The sequence below is a fragment of the Sarcophilus harrisii genome, chromosome 1 (genome assembly GCF_902635505.1).
Source record: "Sarcophilus harrisii chromosome 1, mSarHar1.11, whole genome shotgun sequence".
Taxonomy (NCBI): domain Eukaryota; kingdom Metazoa; phylum Chordata; class Mammalia; order Dasyuromorphia; family Dasyuridae; genus Sarcophilus; species Sarcophilus harrisii.
Window position 1 is genome coordinate 271,065,281 of NC_045426.1, and position 18,111 is coordinate 271,083,391.

Genomic DNA, 18,111 nt, shown 5'->3' on the forward strand with positions numbered 1-18,111 from the left:
TCTTTTTCTTTTCTTTGATCTCTTTGGTGTATAGACTGAGTAATAGTATTGTGCAAAAGATATGCACAATCTAATAATTTTAATAGCTTTTGAGACATAGTTCCAAATTGCTTTCCAAAATGGTTGGATTACTTCACAGTTCCACTGGGAGTGCATTTGTGGGCCCCTTTTTTTCAGCTGCCCCAGCATTTGTCATTTTTCTTTTTTTGTCACGTTAGCTAACCTGACAAGTGGAAGGTTTTATCTCAGAGTTGTTTTAATTTGAATTTCTCTATTAGTGACTTAAAGCATTTAAAAAATAAGGCCAATGGTAACTTGGATTCTTTTCTCTGAAAACAGTATGCTTGATCATTTACCAATTAAGAAATATCTTTTTGAGTTTTAAAAATAAATAAATATCTTACTTGAAAAAAAGAAAAGAAAAGAAATTATCTTTGGAAGATTATGAGGATGATTTAATGGTAGCAAAATGACAGTAAGTCATTTTGTAGAGTAAGTCTGTGAAGAAAAGGGAGATTTAAATTAATCATTATTTTAATGTAAGATTGATAGGATGGTTGTGACAATAAAGTTATTCCATTTCTAATGTAAAACAAAAAAAAGGAAATAGCTTTTTGGGTGCATTATTTTTGTTTGTGCAAAAACTTGTATTAAAGTTTATATAATCATTCTCATTCATTTTTCCACCTGTGAACCTCTCTATCTCTTGTTTGGTTATGAACTTTTCCCTAATCTATAGATAGATTCTTCTCTGTTAATATCCTGCAATTTTCTATTTGTTCTTTTTGTCTTCTTACTGCTGAAGAGATACAGGAAATTCATCCCTCCAAGGTATGTTTATTGTTTTGCATAGAAAGGAAAATGAAGTAACATCTTTGGGAGTTCAGAGTTGACTGCAGAAATCATATTGTATTAACACATGGATTGATTTAAAGAGATTTCAAGATGTAATCAAACCAAGAGATTAACATTTTAAATAGAACATATAGAAAAATAAATATTTTAATGAACATTTAATAGTAGATAGTTTATTGAAATTTAATTGGTTCTACAATGAGAACCTAGGTGGTATTTCAAAATGTTAATATTACAAACAAAAAACTGGAATCACGTGGGAAGTGGAGGTAGAATTCTATTATACTTAAGCTGATTGGCTTTTGGTTATTAAAAATGATGATTATTAACATTTTTAAAAATCATATTTCCTTTCCTTAATACTTTTTGGTTCACTTTTTGTATTTGGCTAGAGAATACTCATTTTCATATTTTGTTTCTTGTGTGTTGATAATACAGATCTAAGACTTCTGTTTCTGAGATTTGGAAAATTTAAACTTATTCCAATAAAACTCTTCTTTGTTGAAGTAGTGCTTACCTTTATTACTTTTAGATTAGAGAAAAAGCTCAGTGGAGGAGTGAAGTTTTTAAGTGACAATCCTAAAATTAATGCATATTTTATATTGTAGTTCTTATCTTTAAAGAAGTACATCATTACTTGAGGAATAGTTTTGAAGTTTAAAGAATTAATTTAAGTGGTGAGATCAATAAAATGACTTTTGGTAGAAAAACTTGCTCAGTTTCTGAAATCCTTTATTGAGGGATTTCTATGTATAGAGGAAATCCAGTAGTCATCTTTTGGCAAGACCAAATAATAATAAATAATAATCAATAAACCTTACTTAAGCAGATGGAAGATTTGACAGCTTTCCTCAGGGGACTACTGCAGTGTGAAGAGGAGTACTTTATGTCTAATCAGAATATTATTTCTCCCTAATAATAATTATTATAATTGATTTATTGTTATTGATTATTGATATGTAATTGATTATTGTAATTAAATGAAGCCCATTTATTTTGCTTCATTCTCAGAGATGCATCATTTCCTTTTTTTTTTTTTTACATGCCCAAACAGTTATTTTGCTGTACAAAAAGAACCAGACTCTGAAATATTGTACAATTAGCTTGTAAAGGAAATCAAAAATGCATGTGTGCATAAATATAGGGATTGGGAATTCAATGTAATGGTTTTTAGTCATCACCCAGAGTTCTTTCTCTGGGCGTAGCTGGTTCAGTTCATTACTGCTCCATTGGAAATGATTTGGTTGATCTCATTGCTGAGGATGGCCTGGTCCATCAGAACTGGTCATCATACAGTATCATTGTTGAAGTATATAATGATCTCCTGGTCCTGCTCGTTTCACTCAGCATCAGTTCATGTAAGTCTCTCCAAGCCTCTCTGTATTCATCCTGTTGGTCATTTCTTATAGAACAATAATATTCCATAACATTCATATACCACAATTTATTCAGCCATTCTCCAACTGATGGGCATCCATTCAGTTTCCAGTTTTTAGCCACTACAAAAAGGGCTGCCACAAACATTCGTGCACATACAGTCCCTTTCCCTTCTTTAATTTCTTTGGGATATAAGCCCAGTAGTAACACTGCTGGATCAAAGGGTATGCACAGTTTGATAACTTTTTGAGCATAGTTCCAAACTGATGCATCATTTCCCCAACAAAAGCCTTCACATCCAATTCTTTTCTAAAACAACAGCGAGCGTTTATTGTTTGCTATGTATAAGGCGCTGTGCTAAGCCCTGGGCATACAAAGAAAAGCAAAAATATGATCCCTGCCCCACAAGTACTTACAGTGGAAGGGCAAAATAGATTTAAATATTCAGGTTAGGGTATCTTACTTACCATCCCTTCTCCTCTAAACTAACCCCTTTATATCCTTATCTTGTACTTCCTTCACAAACTTCCTTCCCACTCCTCAAGCAAATTCCCCAGTACGCTCCCCAGGCTGTGTACGCTGTCTTCGCCGGCATTTAGAGAACGTCAATGCGGGTGCGCAGCTCCCCCTGGCGACCCGGCTTGGCCCGGCGGGCTGGATCCCTCAGCGCCCGCCTCGTTGACGCACGCTCCATGATCTTCTGGAACTAGAGATCCTTTGGCGTTCGAAACTGGGTGGGAGGTGGAGGTGCGCCTTGTCTCCCTCGGGGGAGCGGTGGGGGTGGGACCGCCTCCGAGGGAATTGCCTCTGTTGTGGGGGTGGCGCTCGTAAGTCGTCTGGTCTCCGCCTTCCCCGTTCTTCCTCCTCCCACTCCGCCAGCCATGGACCCCCCGCCAGGGGATGTGGACCTCCGGCGCAGAGCGTTGGAGGAAGACAACATAGCGTCCGCTGGTAAGGCAGGTGCTGGAAGCCTTGAATCCCCGCTGGCAGCTCTCGGGGGCAGCCCTCGATAAGGGTTATGGATAAGGGGTCTGTGAAGCTCAGCCGCTGAGCGACTTGCCCAGGGGTGACGGAGCTGTCTCAGAGACCGTATTTGACCCCAGCTCCCTCCTAACTCCCCCCTGTGGGGGGAGGGCACACAAAGGGATGCCAATACAGAAATGCCCGGCTAATGCTCTCTGCGAGCTTCGAGCCAAGGTAACCAGCTCAAGTGTCTTGAGTGAGTCCTCTGCCATTAACCGGCTTCGTGGCCTTGGAACAGTCACTTATTTGCACCGTTTGTTTAAAAAAAAAGAAGAAGTTTGTTTAAACAAACGTTGATTATGCCGTTACTATATGCCAGGCACTGTATTAAGTACTGGTTATAAAGAGGAAACAATTCCTGTCCTGACGGGCAGGAGCTCACATTTCAATGGAGGCGACAAGAGGCAAATAACTTATGTATAGAATATGTATTAGATAAATAGAGGTCTCATTAGAGACGGCATTAGCAATAAAAGGGACCTTATTGGAAATGATAGGTTAGAACCCAGCTTCTTAAACCGTGGTTTGTGACCCCTGTATGAGCTCTTGTATGTGTATATGAGAGTTATACATTATGATTTATCATATATAATTTAATATTTTTTTCACTTATAAAATATTAAATCATAACTCATATCACTCATAAAATATTAAATAATGGATTTTCATCGTCCTGATTTCTTGAATTTTATGGAAATTCCTTTGCCCTCTTTGGTGACCACTGTTTTCTCAGAGATTTCTGGGAAAGAACATGGTGAATTGCTGATTAGACGTAAGTATTTTCTCCCAGAGACTAAGGCACTTATTTAAAGAAAAAAAAAAAAAAACACACAGATTTTTATTTTTCAAAATACATGCAAAGATAGTTTTCAATATTAGGCCTTACAAAATTTTGTGTTCCAAATTTTTCTTCCTCTTTCTAGACAGCAAGTAACTGAGGCACTCACAAAGCTTTGATGATGAAAGTAAAATTAGATAGATGAAGGGGTATAAATATATTAATCTTGGACCAACTCTCTTTCTCCAACTTTATGGGAAAGGTTGCTAGACTGGCAAAGCCCTAATGGAATTTAAAGGAGGTGGAGCTGGAGAAACTAAAACGTCTATTTTTTGACTTCCAAAATAAGATATTTTGAATTAGAGAAGGGTCTAAAAATAGCAATTTATATAAATTTTCTTTAAAAAAAATTATTTGTGAAATACTGGAAAGAGAATTACCCCATGACCTCATGACCTAAAAACAATTACTGTCAAAAAACATTTCCCTGGGAAAGTACTTAATGGATTGAATAATTAAAAAAAAATTCTTTAATTCTCAAAATGATATTATTAAATTTATTTCTGTAGAAAATAAATATTAGATTAATACTATCTTTCTTTTTGTTTAAAGGGGTGTTTCCACCTCTGATAAACCCTTCACAACACACTTTGAGCACAACCATCAAGACTTCTCTTAAAATGAGAGCTCAAGGACTAGGATTAATTATTTTCCAACATGGGCCCTACCTCCAGATAGCCAACCTTGTGGAGAAAGGAACTGCTGCCAAGGATGGAAGATTAAAGCCAGGTGATCAATTGGATACCTAGAGTTTATGGATTAATCTAGATTAATTTATGTAGATTAATTTATTTAATCCATTTAGAATTTACATTTATTCCATTCCAAATGCTAGCTGTTGTGTGTTCATTTTAATAAGTGAAAGTCTTCTCAGTTGACTAATTGTTCTTTTTCCTGATTGGTCTGATTCTATGCCAGTAAAAGTTTTCTCTTTAGAAAATGAAGGAAATATTTTGAATTAAATTCAGCAAGTATTTATTGGAGGCCTATTGTGGAAGCTAGTAATGGAATGTAAGACTGCCTCTGCCTTTAAAGAAATTAAAATCTTATTAAAGAGACAACATTTATACAGCTACAGTAATTAGAACTAATACAGAACGGTAAATTATCAAATCCCAAATTGCAGATAATCAAGTTTTGACTAATAATTGATATAAGTGAGCAATTATTCAATGCAAAGATATTTATACTGAGGGCTTACTATGTGACAGTATGTTAAGCACTGGCAATACAGAATAAGGGGACTACTTGTAAATAGTTAAGTATATACAGAATAGATGAGAAGCAGTTTTAGAGGGGAAAGTGGTAGTGGCCCAGGATTGGGAAAAACTCCTGTGGAAGATTTCAGCTAAGGTTTGAAGGAAGTAAAGATAGCTTAAAGAGGTTATAGAATTCTAGTGTTGGGGGTGGAAGGTGGGAATGCTGTGCTGGTTATTATGGGGGGGTGTTATGTCACAGAATGTATGAAGGGATGAAAAGTAGAAAGGGTCAGGGTACATATGGCATGTATTATGAGCTTTAAAGGCCAGAGGAATTTATATTTGATCCTAATGGCAATAAGGAGCCACTAGAGTTTACCGAGTATGGTTTTGTGTGGGTGCTATGTGGCCAACTTTGTGCTTTAGGAAAATTATTTTGGCATCCTTCACTTTGAGTGCTGGTTGGATTAAAATGGGGAGAGACTTGAGGCAAGGAAATCAATTAGAAAACTATTGCAATAATCCAGGGATGAAGTGATGAGTCTGAACTACAGGGTAGTGGCTACGTATGTTGAGAGGGGGACATAAAGATGTGATATAGACAATAGATTTCATCAGCTGTGAGAGAGTGAGAAGATGAGTATATACTCTTAGTTTTTTTGAGTCTAGGTGACTGGAAGGATATTACCACCCTCAACAAAAATGAAGAAGTTGGGTTATGGAGAAAGATAAATTTGTTTTTTTGACATGTTAAGTTTAAGATGACATCCACTTTGACATTTCCAGAAGGCAATTGGTGATGAGCAATCAGAGATTAGAAAAGAAATTAGAAAATCATTTGCCAACAAATTAGATGCTATAAGCACAAAGACAAAAATGAGACAGCTTTTATCTTTGAGGATCTTACATTCTACTGGGGAATTTAACTTACACATAGATAACTAAAGACTATTTGTATACAAAATAAACATTTTGGGAGAACATTAAAAACTGAGTGAAATCAGAAAAAGACTTTTATTGGTTAAACATGTGAGTTGAGCCTTGAAGGGCAAGATTTCCAAGAAGTTGAGATTAGGAAGAACATTTATCATGGACTCAACTTGTGCAAAAGCAAAGAGACAAGACAGGGAATGTTATTTACAGGTAACAACTAGCATATTTATCTAAAATAATGTATAATTTGAAAAAATTGATTAGCTGGAGTATTATTCTGGAGTCATTAGGGACTCATTCTGAAAAATGACATGGTTGGATCTTTGCCTTAGGATTATCAATTTAGCAACTGTGTGGGAAAGATATTAAAGAAGAGAGAGGTTAAATTCAGGGAGATAAATAGGAGTCTGTTGCAGTTGGCCACTGAAAGGAATCTAAAAGTGCAGTGGTTGTAGTTTGAATAGAAAAAATGGATTTAAGAAATGTAGTTACAATCAAGTCTTAGCAATGTAACATATACAAAATTTGAGAGACATAGTTTTGTGTAATTAATAATTTTTATTAATTATTGTTAGTGGAAAATTAATAAAAGGGGTCAGTCCCATTCTGAATTACCAAAGATGAATCATGTTGCTTAGAAGAGTGGGTGTTCCTAACTCCTGGCACGCAACTCTGATTGGTTAAGAATTATTGAGAAGAATGAATACTATAATATGTGGTGGACCTATTCTAAAAAAGAGCTGGGTGATGTTCATGGGGACATCTCTGACTAGAACACAATTAACTGGATTTTATACAGATTAGATTTTCTTTGTCAGATTTTTCTATTGGGGTGAGACAATGGCTCCACCTAGAAAAGATGTAGTCAGTTTTTAGGCAAGGTCAGAGATTTCCTTGAAAGGAAATTTGAATGAAGAAATAGAGGGGGAAAAACCTGGATCTCTCTAATAAATGATTATTTAAAACAGGAATAAAATAATCGTTTCAAAAATTTTTGACAACATGTTTCAGCGTTTTTGGTTTCCTTTATAATTTTTTGTATTTTTATGCATTTAAAACTATTCTTCCAAGGAGTCTATGTACTTTACCAAACTGCCCTAAGGATCCATGTTGCAAAAAAATTGTGTGTGTGTGTGTGTGTGTGTGTGTGTGTGTGTTATATTTCTTCTGTTAGGAGGGTGATTGACCTGAATGAAATAGACTGCAATTGAATTATAGAAATTATTATTATTATTATTATGAGTTAAGACTTTGTCTTCTAAGAAATGGGGAACGATTTTAGATTCTTTAGCAGAAGAGTATCATACTATAAGTGGTGACTTGAGAAGAGTAAAAGAATTAGAAACAGATAAAATGTTGAGTGATATTGGTGAATGAAGTAAAAAAGACCCAGTTTCTTAGTTCATGTGTAATAGGATCTTTCCCTAGACATATATATTGTTGTAAGCAAGTTTTTCTATAAAAATAAGAGGCTAAGTGAATTAAATACAGAATTGATAATTTTGTAAATAAACCCAGCTTACTTTATTAAGGTAATCTGCAATTGGATTTATTAAAGAAAAAGAGAACTGAGCTTTGGGCTATATGTTCAAACTAGATTGCTGGATCTAATTCTCTGTGGTAGTCTGCAGGCCTCTTGTGCATTTTTAGTCTGAAAATCTTGGTGTTGACATTGAGTATCCACATAGGATGGTATGGGGCTATGTATTTGTTTTTTTGTTTGTTTGTTTTTGATGACAAATTCTATTTTATTTAATTCTTCAAGTTGTTTTCTCATTCCTAATCTTTGCTTTTGGGAATAATTAATTGATGTTTAGAAAAATGAGACCTGTTTTAGTAAGCAGCAAAAGAAATAGATATGGAATGTCAGTTTCTACTTAGAGATCACTACAAAGAAGTTATTTATGTAATTCAAACTTACAAAACAATACAGCCCTTTTCACAAATGTGTTCACAGAATTCTGCACAGCAGTCTGGTAGAAAAGTAGAATCAATTATGCAAAAAAAAACCCCATAGTATTCCTTAGGATAAATCTCAGTTCATTTCCTGAGGGAATGTAGAGAAAATTTAATTGACAGTTGAACTGGATGCAATTAGGAAGTAAAAAGTGTGTTGCCAAGTGCAGCAAATGAGCAGATATGCTGTGCTCTATAATTATGGAGAGGCTTCTGTTCTAAAAGGTACAGGAGGGTGTAGAAAAGTAGCTTGCAAACCTGGAGCTTCTGCACAGGGAAGAACAACTGTCACTGGTCAGCCTCAGTGCTTTCACAGTCAGAAACAGCAGAAGTGTGCTTTGATACCTGCATTTATTTCCAAAGTAGAAGAGATTGCTAGCCTATAACTATGTCCATCTTCCCAGTTTAGTGTGCTTTAAAAAGTTTCAGGTAAAAATTAGAAATATGCCACCCCTGCTATATAGCTAACGATAACCCTAGTCAGAACTTGATTTCTTGCTCTTGACCATATGGCAAAACAAAAGCTTTCAGAAGGCACCCTCCACAACCTAATTGTCTAGGCCTAGAAAGCTATGTATTTGTTAATGTAAAATGGAAACTAAGAACAAAACTGATAGTATCAATCCAATTTCAGTCAGTGATTTCACAGTTTAAAGTTATCCTTGAAAAAAGAAGTTCAGTGGCCCAAACCTCTTTATGATAAACCAGGTATATTACTTTCAGCCAGTAGGTTTTGAAGTGTATCTTTGTTTTATTCTTCCCAGGATCAATAAATTCTCAGTGCCAATAAATAGCTCCAAGATCTCAGCACCTGGCATAGTATTTTGGTTCTCAAAAACTGTTGTTGAGTTTCCAGATTTTATGTCTGGTAGCTTTTGGTCTAAAGCCCCAAAGCCCTCAAAATCTATCATTTCTTAGCATCAGAAACTTGTTTCTTATTTCTGAGCATCTAATTTTTTATAGTTATGGCTTATTGTCATTGGTTCTGATTAATTACTGTTAATCTGGATTAATTTACTGCAAGAAATTCCTGTTAATTATTATTATTCATTTTTAGAACTTGTCACGTACTGTTGAGCTTTAATAATAAACTCTAACAGAAGTTTTAATCAATTAAAATGCCCTGAAGAATGTAAGTTCCTTGCCAGCTGCTGCTCTTTTGTTTGGTTGGATCTGTTATCTCCTCTTTGTAATGGCACTCTTGCCAATTCTTGGCCATTTCATCCTATAAATACCTCAAGGACGTTCCTAATGTTTGTTGGGGACTCATTATCTTGTAAGTGTCAGACATCTCTTGGATGATATCTTTTGTATATTCGATCCCTTGTTTGTTGTTTTGTTTATTGATGCTCATTTTTGTCCATCATGGTTCTCTTCATTGCTTCTAAGTGTCCCACAATTTTGATTCCTCTGAGATTGTGTTATCAAATGATACCATATTGTAATATACCACATCACTCGTACTTTAAAAAAAAAAAAAGACTGAGATTTTCTTTCAGGAAAGCTTGGCATTGAAAGGAATATGCAGTTCCCCAGATGCAGTCCTGTGCTACTATACAGAGTAAAAATAAAATCTATGCCCTTTGGTAATGATAGGGCTTTCTATAAGATGGTTGTTATAATTGGGTCCTATAGTTCATTAAAACAGAAAAATTGTATGCTGAATATTAAATCTGTGTTTATGAAGGGCAGTATTCAGCGTTTTCTTCTATCTTAATTACATCTGTATACCACATAAATTCATATTCAGTAATCCAGGGAATTAAATTGTTTATTTTCTTTTTTCTACTTCTACTAAATAACGTTTCAATTTTTACAAACAGTATCCTGGACATGACTTTCAGTTATAAATTTCCTATTTAACATTTGATAAATAAATCATTAACTCTTCTCACTAAATTATACTACCAGGAATTAATAGTATATGTTACCTTTTAACTGAGTCAGGCTTTTGGTAGCTGAATATCTTAGAAAATACAACCTCAAGATAGTTTAGTGTAGCCCTTATATAATTCTGAATATCATCCAAACCACTTGTAGGTCTAAAATGGAAGGTTTCATCTTTTTTTTCCTTTTCACTTAATTTTTAAAAATTGTGTTTACACAGTTTTTCAGGTCAAGAGGACCTGAGTTCAAATCTCACCTTAGACACTTAACATTTTCTAGCTGTGTGACCCTGGGCAAGTCACTTAATCCCAATTGTTTCACCCCCACCCAAAAAAATCTATCTATCTATGTGTATGTGTACACACACACACACACACACACACACACACACACACATGTTTACATTACAGATTTCTGAATGTACCTTGCTATTCCCATATCACCAGCAAGTTTTAACAAAGTTGTAACAAAGATTTAAATTCCCTTATCTTCCAACAGTTTAGCTAAACCAACATATTGATTAGCCACATCTGACAACAGGTGCAATATTTTTTTTTTGCTGAGGCAATTAGGGTTAAGTGACTTGCCCAGGGTCACACAGCTAGGAAGCATTAAGTATCAGATCTCATTTGAACACAGGTCCTCCTGACTTCAGGATTGGTGCTCTATCCACTGCACTGCCTAGCTGTCCCCCTGAGTGCAATATTCTTTGGCCACAACAAGGATATTTCTCATCTATTCTGTAGAGTAGAGCAAATCTTTGGATTTGTAATTTATAGATTTTTTTCTTTCTGTTTACATTATTGCAGTTGTTTTATTGTTCTTTACATTGCTGTAGTTACGTATATTGCTTTCCTGATTCTGTTCATTGTATTCCCTATCACATAAGTTTCTCTGAAGTCCTCACATTTGTTGTTTCTCATGGCATAATAATATTTATTTATATTCCTGCAACCATAGTTAAGCTTCTTTTAGTTGACAGGCATTCACTTTGTTTTGAGTTCTTTGAATTCACAAAAAGTGTTGCTATGAATATTGTCATAATAAATGAAAACTTTCTTCCTGCTTATGGATTCTTTGAAGAATATATACTTAAAAGGGACATTTCTGGATCAGATGTTATGGACATTTTACTCAATTTTTTTTAGCTAATTCCAAATTACTTTACAAAATGATTGTTCAAATTCATAGCTCCAGTAACAATTTTATATTAGTGTGCTCATTTTCCTATAGCCCTTAGAGGAATCCAACTATTGCTATCATTTTTCATTTTTGCCAATTTGCTTAGTATCATGTGAAACCAGAATTATTTTAATCTGAATTTCTGTTATTTTTAATGGTTTGGAACAGCCTTTTTTATGATTATTCAGAGTTTGAAGTTCTTTTGAGAATTGTTTTGTTTATATCTTTTCACCATTAATGTATTGAATGTGTTTTGGGCTTGTATTTAACTCCATCTTTCTAAGTATTTACTCCTTAGAGCACTGGGAGTATCTGAGATAGGGATAGAGTATGAAGATTTTTCTTGATTGTCTTTTTAGAATAAGTTTGGATTCAACATCTTAACATAAATTTAGATGATTCTTACCAATCTTTCCTTTGTAATATTAGTCTTCAGTTGTCTTCCTAAGAAAAAAGTATTTAAGATATTTTAGATCTACTGATTTATTATCTGTTATAGAGTTACCTCATAAAGTTATAAAATCATCTTGGGACAGAGGCGAATCTGTTCTTTTCAGAAGTAGGATATGTGTGTTTTTTATTTCTGTTTGCATGATTCATGCTATTTTTGTACTTTGGGGTTATTGCAAAAATTGCTCTATAAATGGTAAAATATTATATAAATGTGAGTTATTATTAAAAATCACCTTGCTTATTCTTTCACTGTCTTATAATAAGAGAATTATTTAATATTTTTACAAGGACATTAATTTATTTAACAGAAAATTATTATATATTATATATGATATACATCTTCTACAAAGTACTGTAGATCTTAGGATTTTAAAGATCACCTGAGTAACTATAGTCAGCACTGTACAATTTTACAGAGGAATAAACTGAGTCACAGAAGTCAAATTATTTTACCCAAGGTAAGAGGTAAAACATGATTTCAAATTAGGTTTTGATTCCATATCTAGTGCTTTTTTTTCTCCTCTTTCTTAGGGTTTACTAGTTACAAAGAGCTGTGGGATTTCAGAAAAAGATTAACTTCTAATTTTTAATACAGTTTAGTCTCAATTAACAAAAATCCATTTTCTGTTCTTTCCATCCCTTCCATTGGGGGAAAAACAAAACAAAACCTTATAACAGATATGCAAAGTCAAACAAAACAAATTCCACAAGATTACTTCTGACTGTACAAAAATGATATAATCAGAAAATGGTATAATTGATAGCAAATATGTCATATTTAACCATAGTTAAGTTATGGTTTCATGTAAATGGATCATACTTAGGAGTCTAAATATTTAGTTTGAAAAAATTTAATTTAATTTTAAGAGTTCTGATTATTAATTAAGAGTACTGGAATACATTTACCTTCCATACATCTGTGACCTAGGAAGCATTTCAAGTATGTCACTAACATATACTTCTGAACACTTAATAATACTTACGATTTTGAAATATTTTAAGATTGGTCTTGGTTTAATGTAATGAATGCTTTTCTTATACAAGTAAATCAACAAATCAACATACATTTGTTAAACACTTTACTATATGCTGAGCATATACTAGGCACTAGAGATGCAAAGACAAAATTAAAGTCCTGTAAGGAGCTTACTACTATCAGAAATAAGAATACACACACATTTATAATTATTTACAAAATATATACAGCATTATTTTGATGTGGAAGTACCAGAAGCTGAAGGATCAGGAAAAGTCTCATGGATGAAGTGGCACTTGAGCTAAGATTTGAATGATTCTAAGAATCAGAAGTGAAGAGGGAGTACATCCCAGACATAGAAGAAGCATTTTCAACAATGTCATGGAAACACAGGAGCTGGGATGTTATTAGGAAGAGCAAGAAAGTCAGATAGACTATTCCTTATTACACACGAAAAGAATTAACATAATAAGCCAGGAAAGATAGCTTAGAAACAGGTTGTGTTTCCCTAAGTGCCAAAAGAAGGGTTTTTCTTTGATCTTAGAGACAATAGGGAATCACTGGAGTTTTTAAAAAGATTGTGACATGGTCTGACTTATGCTGTAGAGTTAGACGGATTAGAGCGATTGGAGTGACTGGAGAGAAAAAATAGAGAGAAGAGGCCCAGGACAGAGCATTAGGTGTGGAGGGTGGGATGTGAAAATCCTACAAAGAAAACTAAAAAAAAGAACAGATAGGAGAACCAAGAGAAGCAGTGCCTTGAAAATTGAAAAGAGGCTGGTCAGTAATGTCAGATGCTATAGAGAGGTTTAAAAGAACGAGGATTAAGAAAAAAAAATCCATCACTTAATTCTGCAAGTAATATTATTATGTCATAAGACATGAAAAAGGGAACATTCTCAGAGAAATATAGGAAGACATATATGAATTGATGTAAACTGAACAGTGACAACATTGTAAAGACAAACATTTCTAAAAGGCTTAAGAATTAGAATCCAACCAATATTACAGTGGATCAATTATGAAATGCTATCCACATCTTGAGAGAGTGATGATGAACTCAATCAGCATAAAAAAATACATTTTCTAATATGACCAAAGTTGGTGGGAAAATTTGTTTTTGCTCGACTGCATGTTGCAAGGGTTTTCTTTTTCTTTTTCTTTTTTCCCTAGCTGGGGTAGACTGGGATGAGGAGAGAGGGCCTAGACAATTTCCTCCTGAGAGACAAGAGAGACTGACTGACAGAAGAAAAGGTCATTGAAACATTTTTAAAATGCGCAGGATAGTATAAAGTCAAGAAAGAATTATAGATAAGCAAAACAGCTTTGAAAGTTACGTGTTGAATTTATTATATATTTTAAAAGAAAAGCTTTACATGAAATATTTGCAACTTCATATACAATCCTCGTTTCCTGCACTATTGTGTATATGGAAATGTCCATTTTACTTAAGTTAAGAATTAAAAATGTATTTGAAAGGATTATTAATAACTTTAAAAGTGATTTCAGTTAAGTAACAAAGGTCAGAAGCCACATTGCTAAGGGTTTAAAAATGATATGAGAAGTGGAGACGATTAAGAGTTACAGCAATTTCTAGGATTTTGGCTATGAAATGGAGGAAAGATACAGGGTAATAACCAGAGGTAATGGTAGGATTCCAAAATGATTTAGAATGTTTTAACTATTAACTAAATTGTTAATTTTTTCCACCTTTTTTTTCCCCAGGTGATGTTTTGATTTCGATTGGCCATTCAAATGTATTAGGATATACACTTCGGGAATTTTTACAGCTTTTGCATCATATCCCCATAGGTGCAATACTCCAAATTAGAGTTTACCGAGATTTTATTGATATACCACCAGAATGGCAAAATATAGATGACTTAATCCCTGAGACTAAGCCTGCCATAGTAATAGCTAAGTAAGTAGGGTTTTTTTTTTTTTTTTTTAAGCTTTTCTTTTTTGGTATAAATTTATCATATGGTGAAAAATATTTATGTAGATAAAATATGATCCATATTTAAAACTAGAGTGGATCAGATGAGTAGAAAGGATATTGTTGATAATTAGGATTAAGTTTTGAGACACATTTCTAAAATTATTCTGGTATGAAAGATTACATATTGGAAAATGTATTTTCCTCACAACAGATTCAAGTACTTCCCTAATTTCACTAATCAAAGACTCTTTTTTTCTAATTTTCTCTAGTTCTGCCTACTTTGTTACTGTTAAATGTGGCAGTCAGGCACAACTCCATAGTGCTTTAAAACTTATGGAACTCTTTTCCTATCTATTTGACAGACTATATCTCCTTCTTTTTACAGGGAAGGGAACCAAGGGTCAGAAAGGTTAAGAGCCTGTAGTCCACATTGAGGGTTTTGGAGTTGAGATGTGGACTCAGGTCTCTTGATTTCCAAGGACAGTGTGCTTTCCTTATGTGATGCTGTTTGTGTAATAAGGCTAAACAAGTGCACATTTTATTAATGAGAAATGGTCATTAATTTAGCCCCTTGTAATCATTTGAACATTTGACTGGAGAGGATAGGATGAGTGGAACAATTGTAGGTTCTAAAATCCTTCGAGTTTTCTATAAGGTGGGTTATTGATTTAAACTCAGCTGTCAGAAAGACAGCTATAAGTAAGAACAATTTTGTTCCATTTGCATAGTTGAAAGCTGGTAAATTTATCAAGCAGAATAAAAAATCAAGTTGGCAATGATCTGATTAGTGATCATAGTAATTTCATGAAATGTCAGCATGGCAGCATATTGTATTATAGTTTGGAAACACAACACACTGGAGTTTATTTTTCACAAATATATGTTTATCCATGTGAGTTGTAGCAGAACTATATGTAGTTAAAGATGGGTAATCAATTACAGGCTGTGTGTGTGAGAGAGAAGGGGAGTGTGTGTGTATGCATTGGGAGGTACAAATGTCAATGAGGTGACAGACAGCATAAAACTATCCTTCAAATGAAGGGAAAACCAATAAAGACAAACTACAGAAAAGTTGTTGAAGGTCATTAGGAAAAAAAAATTGAGATAATTAAGTGAACTGCAAGAGGACCCTTAGTGGAAAGTGGGAAAAGCATGAAGCAATGTATTAGAAACACAAGACTGAATCTTAATTCCATAAAGTAGTGGATGTGAAAAGGAAAAATGACATTCTATCATTACTATAAATAGAATTCTCTTGCATTTTGAAAGTGCTTATAACCACTTTATTTGAATCCCTAGTACATAGTTGCTTTGTGATATTTCACCTTTACTTAGTGTCTATACAAGTTAGAGGAAGTGAGAAATGTGTAAGCTGTTGTGGACTTCAGTCTTGTAGAAACTAAACTGGATGCAGTAAAAAACAATAAAGTATAATAATTCCTATTATTACTCAGCAATAACCTGGGTTTGATTTTAACATAGTTTTTATTAATAGTGCAAAGTATTTTAAAGGAAAGTCTAGAAATGGAAAAGATCAAAGATTATTTTAAAAATTTTAAAGGGAGATTAGTGCAGATTATAAAACAATTCATAAATCATACAATCCATTTCATTACTTATTCTATTTTAGCACATCAAGGAAATATGAAGAAAAAGATACATCTTTCTCGAGTAGTGAAGATGATGAAGATGTAGACTTAGATAAACGATTTAAGTACTATAGATCACCACAATCATTTCGCCGTCATCCTATAAAGAAGCTCTCATCAATCTCTACTGAATGGCATGGATATAAAAAAAAGAACCATATGTTTACTGTAGGAGAAGACATTGGATGTGATGTTATGATTCATAAGGATTTGGATGAGAAGAAGGCGGATGTTCCAAAAGACTTTAGAGCACCTTCCCCATATTGGACAATGGTAAAACAAGATAGTGACATTTCTTCTTCTTCCTCTTCTACATCAGATGCATTTTGGCTTGAAGACTGTGCCTATGCTCAACAGGAAAAGGACCAACATTTTACAGCATAGGAACTGACCTAATTCTAGATTGAAAGTTTAATTTTCCACGCCTTTGACATGCTATTTAATTTTAGCACTCATATTTTACAAAAGGATGCATTCTTCCCAATTGAATGTATAGAAGTAGTTGTAATCCAGAAGCCTTAATCTTTTTTAGGTAATGTCAAAATATAACCATAACTAGCTTTGTAACTCCATTCCCAGAAGAGCATTAAAATCCAGAACACCCTATGTACTTTGACTCCTTTCTGGAGAGAATGCATATGATTCCGTGAGATGGGCAGAATCAACTATGAAGAAGTCATAATATTGATCTTCCCTTAAGGTAAAAGGAATAGATTTTGATTCAAGTCAGTATATACAAAAATATAGATGATCATTTAATTAGAAAGTTAATACTTTTAAAGGGCTTCTCAGATTATGTGATCTACTGTATTTAAGTATTGGTTTATAGATTACAACTTCAGAGGAGAGCCCCAGTGAAGGGAAAATTGAAGGTGAATCAATAACCTGAATTGCTTAGAGAAAACAGGATTATATTAAATTTATGCAAATATACCTACTATGAAAGGAGAAATCCAGTCACTTAATTTTATGTGGTAACTATTTGTATAAATTGCTTAAAAATCATTGATCTAATAACAGTTCTGAAATACTAAATCAACTATCCTGTTAGCCCTACCTAAAGTTTTCAATTATTTTCCACCCCTTCTCTACATTTATTTTGAAAAAAGATAGTGATCATATCTGACAACAAATTAAATATTCTGAGCCAAGTAATAGGGCTTTCATTTCTTATTTCTGGAAGCTTCACTTTTTTAGTAAAATTTTGTTGGTTTTACTTTTTCTTTACACACACACACACACATATACATTTTATTTGATTTTCTCACTTTTTTACTGCACATTTGTATTCCAGTTTTTTAGCCATTCTGTAACACTAAGTTTGTTTCCAGTTCTTTGATACCGCAAAAGATCTTTTGTTCTCATAATCCTTAGGTTTTGGGGAATAGTACTTCTTACCAACCTAGTCACTTCACAGCTTCAAGTGTTATAAGATTGTACCTATTTTATTATCAATCTTTTCACCTTTGCCAGTCTGTATAGTATGAAGAGAAACAATTTTTAACATACTTTTCTTATTTCGAATATTGTAATTTATGGTTTGTACTTTTGGGGGAAAACTTCATAAGCTTGGGTCATTTTATTTGTGTAATTTCTGTATTTTGGATTGATTTTATGTAAAAAATTCAAAATATTATGTAGTCAGATTTGCTTTTGATTTATTTCATCTTTGTTTTGATTTTAAAGATACCCTCCCCTGATCCCCAAGGTCTCAAACCTTTTTATGGGGTAACCTATCTTAATTCCTTTCATATTGCTTTCTAGTTTTCTTAGCAGTCCTTTCAACAGTAATTTATATTCTTGGGTTCACAATGAATTTAAGAAGAGTACTGCCTTTTAAAAAA

At 33.7% G+C, this 18,111-nt stretch overlaps 1 protein-coding gene across 2 annotated transcripts; it reads left to right on the top strand.

Annotated features, from left to right (window-relative positions):
- The first annotated feature begins 2,909 nt into the window (after positions 1–2,909).
- Positions 2,910–17,360, top strand: PDZD9 (PDZ domain containing 9). Of its 2 annotated transcripts, none has more exons than XM_023497427.2 (4): positions 2,910–3,183; positions 4,646–4,822; positions 14,405–14,600; positions 16,249–17,360. In XM_023497427.2, exons 1-4 carry the CDS (start codon positions 3,114–3,116, stop codon positions 16,649–16,651), a joined length of 846 nt encoding a protein of 281 aa, XP_023353195.1. In that variant the 5' UTR covers positions 2,910–3,113; the 3' UTR covers positions 16,652–17,360. The 2 variants fall into 2 exon arrangements, with proteins under 2 accessions (XP_023353195.1, XP_031797968.1); XM_031942108.1 differs by having other exon boundaries at positions 2,913–3,183; positions 14,492–14,600.
- Positions 17,361–18,111: the final 751 nt, after the last annotated feature.